Below are 5593 nucleotides of genomic sequence, written 5' to 3'. Positions count from 1 at the left end.
ACCTTGGCACCTAAAAATAAAACACGCTCCTGAGCTCCCCCTCAGTTGGCACTGATGGCCCACGGCTGATCTGTGCCCTTCCAGGTCAGCTCGTCTTGCATAAGGCTTGAGTCCCTAAACATCCTCTCCGATAATCAATTCATCCAGAGTCAAAGAAAAAGTGGCAAAGAGAATAAAACACGGCAATGAAAAGAATAAAATCCAGCACGCGGCTGCCTGTCAGCGAGGAGGAGGAGGAGGAGGAGGAGGAGGAGGAGCAGAGGGAGAGCGCTGACCATGGCACTGCTTGTTTCAGATTTGCTGAGGGCCTGGATCTGTCCTGTTTCTGGGACAGGGCCGGACCCGTACTGCGTCCCCATGGCCACACTGTGGTCACCAGGGGTCAAAGGTTAAGTCACAGGCAGAGTGGCTTGCTATCAGGGCCTCTGTGTTTTTGTTTTGTTTTTTCTCCATTTTTTTCAGTGGCACTGAAAACAGACGTTGTTAAAAGCAAAAAGAAGAGGAGGACATGAGCGTGAGGAGGCTCTAGAGGAACTGAGCAGCGCTGCTCTACGTCACAATAGCCTGGGCTGGACTATAAAGTGCATGCTGAACTCCACCCCCTCCTAAGTGCTCCTGTGTGGAGGTGTTCCTGTACAAGTGCACGTGTGTGTGTGCGTGTCTGTAAGTTCCTCTAGAGCAGCTAACGTGACCTCTCGTGATTTTGCACGGCTGTGAAGAAGAGCACAGGAGACTTTAAAATATTATCTTACACTGGAAATTACATCTATGGAACAAATCTTTACAATATGAATATGTCTATGTAGATACATTGGCAAATATGAGCAGAAAATTGTTAAAACACAACCCAAACCCATCCTCCACCTTGCTGTCATTCTGAGTGAATGAATGAATAAAAGGATAAACTGAATCATCCGTGATTGAGGAAGGTTTTTCTTTTTTTTTTTTTTTGCACTTCCCACCGTGATCAACTCTGCTGCCCTTAATGATAATGCATCTCCATCATCGCCTTGGCTGCTCTGAAAGGAAGTGATTTATGATTTATTCATAGCTCCTTTGTTGCCGTAGCAACCGAGAGAATAAGTGTTCTGATTGGCTTGGTGTGGAGTCCAAAATGTCCCGACCAATCAGAGGCAAAGTGCAGCCCTTTTTCGCCCGGCTGCCCGGAGCTGTGCCGCCTCTCCTTCGGAGGGATCCTGCTGGTTGGAGGAGCTACGGGTCAACGTCTTCTAGATCGCTCTTCGAGTCGCCGAGCATCATGGGAGACTCTGACCCCTGGGAAACACACAAAAAGGGCCTCGTTCAAAATATGAGAACGGAGAAGTTTGCTCCTTTTTTCAGTGAGAAAAAGGAACAAAAGGTGACACATGTTCATGCCAGGCATTGACGGATTATCACTTCAACACAACACACTCATTATCTGCAGCATTCGCGCCGGTGCCAGAACAACTCTGACAGTCTTGTGTGGCGTGGGCATCGTGACAGGCGCAGCAGGAGTCAGAGAAGAATGGAGCAACGTGGGAGGTAACAAACTGCCTTTACAGCTCTTGACAGAAACCAGAGACATGTTCCATTTTTGTTCCATTCTTCTCCTTTTGGCTGCGTGGACCGAGCGCTGCTGTAACGCAGTGACTCATGGACGAAGCCCGCTCTGAGCGGTGCCGAGTGGCGAGCGGGGCTGTGTGTGAGGGTTACCTGTCGGAGGCTGCGGTCGGCGTTTTCATTTGCTGGGCTGCCGTCGGAGCCGTTACTGCTGCCGGACTGCTCCTTCTCGTTTAACAGCGCTGTGGCGTAGGCCAGGGTGTCCTGCAGAGCAGAGGAGTGTGTGTTTGACTACTGGTGTTGGTGAAAGTGGAGAGGGTCATATCATGCTGATTTACAATGTTATTATAGTAGTTGTGTGTGTGTGTGTGTGTGTGTCTGTGTGTGTGTGTGTGTGTCTGTGTGTGTCTGTGTGTGTCTGTGTGTGTCTGTGTGTGTGTGTTTGTGTGTGTGTACCTGTGCAGAGATAGTGCGCTGGAAGGTTTTGTTGGTGGACGTCTCATTGGAGACATTGCTCTGTGGAGTCCAGTAGTGTTCTGTCATCTGAGGGCAGACAGAGGGAACATGATCAGCATCACAGAGTCTGACGTGTTGTTGTCTGAGGCAGCGACTCACAACCAGGGAAGAAGAACTGTAGTTAGAAGGCGAGAGTTGGACTAAATAGCTGGATAAATGGCTGATGGTGTTCACTAGAAATAATGGACTGAAGGCAGCAGGACGAATAAAAACTTGGCCAAACAAAGATGTTCAAAATGGGCTGTTTGTAAGTTTCCTCTGCCGCTGAACGTGGTTTCCTCCCGTGAGCACGTGATGGTAATTGTTACGTTTACTTTACATGTCAAGACGAGAAGAGAAGACGGGCGGGGGCTAGCTGTTAGCATGCTAACTTTCAGTAGAAGAAAAGACGTGATAGAGGGAAGAGTTCACATTGGTGTTTGTTTCCACATCTGGAGACAGCTGTTGGTGAGTAAAGGAATTAAGTTTGATGCTGAACTCGCAACGTTTCGTCTAGAGTGGTAAGTAAAACGCTGCTAATGCTAATGTTAGCTATGTAGCAATAGCAAAACTTACAAATAGCTCCTTTAATTGTATGAAAAAATATTGTAACAATAAAAACTTAAGTGTTAAAATTGGTTGAAATGAGTAGAGTCAATGAAAGTGGACCGAAGGACTGAAGATGTTCCATTAAAAAGGTTGAAACTGTGAATCTCCGGTTACACCCTGTCAGCTGTCTACTGCCCTCTGACATTAACAGTCAGTGTTTTAGCAGCTTGCCTTTTTCTGTAGCCACTGCACTGCCCAGCTCCAGTGACCGGACAGGTCCTTGAAGTAATCCTTGGCTGGAGGACACCTGGTGGGAAAATGAAAAGGAGCCTCAGAATTATGTTGCCCAGTTAATCTGTCAAAGAGAGGAGAGCTCTCATTCCCCTCCAGCCCTGACCTCTGACCCTCACGTCTACTCACTTCTGGGCTAATGTAACCAGGAACTTCACACACTGGTAACAGCGCCTGCTGTCCATGTTGTTGCTCTGGTGCATCAAGGCTGTAAGAGAGGAGGGGGGAGAGAGAGAGAGAGGTAGGGAGAGGGAGAGGGAGAGGGAGAGAGAGACAGAGACAGAGAGAGAGAGAGAGAGAGAGAGAGAGAGAGAGAGAGAGAGAGAGAGAGAGAGAGAGAGAGAGAGAGGGGTTTTATATTTTCATCCATTTAAATCTTTTTAATACACAAAAACGGATGAAGTTGCCAAGCGACGTGGCCGTGGACCAACAATGTTAATAGGAAAAACATTACAGTGCAGATGACTGTAACGTACAAGATGGTTTTCTCTGTGCTGCAGTTCACAGCTGTGCCAGCTGTGGGCATTAGATTAACAACAACAACAAAGACCTACCTAACAAGCCTTTCTCTGACTCAAAAGCAAACTTCAGTCTCTGGGTCTGCAGGGGATCTTCCACTACCTGAGGCAAAGAGTTCACTGAGGTTAGCAACAACCATCATACGATGACACGGTTATGAAGAGATCAACAGGTGAAAGGTCACTCACTAGTATCTCCTGCAGCAACTGAAAGATGTTCTTCAGCTCATGAGGCGGCGCCGTCTCCAGCTGGGTCTGTAAGACACGAGGACCCACGGGGTTTTAAGACATCATCATTTACTAACTGTCTGTCGGCTCTGGCAGCTGCTTCTCTGAGGCTCGCAGAGCTTTTTCTTTTTACCTTGAGTAGGTGCAGCAAACCCAGGGAGAAGGGCTCATTACAGTACGAGCAGTAGGTCACCATCTCTATCAGCAGAGCCAGCGGGCCCGACAACTCACGCATGGCGAACATCACCTGGTGGGAAGAATACCAGATCAGACTCGGAGCCTTTTGAACGTTTGTCTTGCGTTAACGGGATTTTAGTCCTGAAACAAGTTTAAAATCCTGTTTTGTTTGTGCGTTACCTCCAGAAGGTAAGGCTGTCCCTCTGGAGTGAAGAGCGAGGTCATGATATCCGTGTGGAGGGGGAGGAGGGGGGTGGAGGATGGGACGTTATTCACACGCAGCTTAAACCCTCCTGGAGCTACGAAGGACGACAAGGCGACAAATAAAGAGTCAGACAGTAGAAAAACATCAGTACCACTTCACAGTAAGACCAGCCTCATGAAGGATTTATAAAGGTTTATAATTAGGTTATTAATTCGGTTGTTAACACTTTGTAAGCCATAAATAAACAGTTATAAAGGCATTGATGCAGGTTCACTATTTGGCAAGCTCAAGTTAATGCTTACTACTCATTAATCTGACTAATGAGTTAAGGTGGTTAATTGTTAGTAACTGAAACATGTGATGAAGCAGCAGGTACAGAAGCTGATGATGGAGAAAACAAAGAAAGTAATTAATGAGACATGAGGCTTAATATGAAGAATGTGGGCTCACGATTTGACAAGCAGCAGGTCAATGTTGCCATTTTTTATTTTAACTCTAGTTATAAACCATTCATAAATGCTTTATAAGGGCGAATGGTACCAAAACAACAACGGACCGTGTGTGAGAAAAAGGCCTGATGTCAGTGTCTCACCTTGCGTCCGCTGAGGGCCGAGGTCAGAGTACAGAGTGATGAGGGCCAGAGTGCTGTGCAGGTGGAGGAACTCCCGAGCCTGAGCTGGACTCCACCGCCGGTTCTGGAAAAACACACCGTGCAAAGTTTAATTTAAAGAGCAAATAATGTGTCATTCTTGCATCTTAAATACAGAACACATTTTTAAAGAACAATTCAATTCAAAACTACATTTACACTTTAAGCATTTTCTGGTTTTTTATTGAAGCGACGTATAACGAGCACAAAGGTCAAGGAGTTAAAAAAGTTTTAAGGTTAAGAAGTTTATCATTGTGCACTGTACACTTTATATTACGCAGCTCTACCTGGTTGTTCTGCCTATTGGGTCCCAACAGGAAGATGAGCATCCGGCGATAAGCTGAGTGTTTTAACAACAACTGACAGGGACCGCAACCCTGAGAGAGCGAGCAGAAAGACAACACTTCAGTTCATGTTTGTACCGGAGAGAGAGAGAGAGAGAGAGAGAGAGAGAGACAGAGAGAGAGAGTGAGAGAGAGAGAGAGAGAGAGAGACAGACAGACAGAGAGACAGAGAGAGAGAGAGACAGAGAGAGAGAGTGAGAGAGACAGAGAGAGAGAGAGACAGAGAAAGACAGAGAGAGAGAGAGAGAGAGAGACAGAGACAGAGAGAGACAGAGAGAGAGAGAGACAGAGAGAGACAGAGACAGAGAGAGACAGAGAGAGAGAGACAGAGAGACAGAGAGAGAGAGACAGAGAGACAGAGAGAGACAGAGAGAGACAGAGAAAGACAGAGAGAGACAGAGAAAGACAGAGAGAGACAGAGACAGACAGAGACAGAGAGACAGAGAGAGACAGAGAGAGACAGAGAGAGAGAGAGAGACAGAGAGAGACAGAGAGAGACAGAGACAGAGAGAGAGAGAGAGAGACAGAGAGAGAGAGAGAGAGAGAGAGAGAGAGAGAGAGAGAGACAGAGAGAGACAGGGAGAGAGAGAGAGAC

General features: G+C 46.9%; 1 protein-coding gene across 1 annotated transcript in view; it reads right to left on the bottom strand.

Moving 5' to 3' along the window:
* Nucleotides 1-760: 760 nt before the first annotated feature.
* Nucleotides 761-5593, bottom strand: part of usp24 (ubiquitin specific peptidase 24) — a 32095-nt gene continuing 27262 nt past the window's right edge. The window contains exons 58-67 of the mRNA XM_087177664.1: nucleotides 4598-4700; nucleotides 3981-4099; nucleotides 3757-3870; nucleotides 3585-3650; nucleotides 3432-3498; nucleotides 3007-3085; nucleotides 2818-2893; nucleotides 1999-2085; nucleotides 1696-1806; nucleotides 761-1275 (exon numbers count right to left, since the gene is read on the bottom strand). Of these exons, the coding sequence (XP_087033790.1) occupies nucleotides 1213-1275; nucleotides 1696-1806; nucleotides 1999-2085; nucleotides 2818-2893; nucleotides 3007-3085; nucleotides 3432-3498; nucleotides 3585-3650; nucleotides 3757-3870; nucleotides 3981-4099; nucleotides 4598-4700 (885 nt within the window). The 3' untranslated portion in view covers nucleotides 761-1212. The remainder of the gene's footprint in view (nucleotides 1276-1695; nucleotides 1807-1998; nucleotides 2086-2817; nucleotides 2894-3006; nucleotides 3086-3431; nucleotides 3499-3584; nucleotides 3651-3756; nucleotides 3871-3980; nucleotides 4100-4597; nucleotides 4701-5593) is intronic.

Source organism: Seriola lalandi, unplaced genomic scaffold (assembly GCF_002814215.2).
Source record: "Seriola lalandi dorsalis isolate HSWRI2012SDOR001 ecotype SW California unplaced genomic scaffold, Sedor1 jcf7180002054618, whole genome shotgun sequence".
Taxonomy (NCBI): domain Eukaryota; kingdom Metazoa; phylum Chordata; class Actinopteri; order Carangiformes; family Carangidae; genus Seriola; species Seriola lalandi.
Note: the sequence above shows the minus strand (reverse complement) of the source record. Positions and strands in the feature narration are given on the sequence as shown.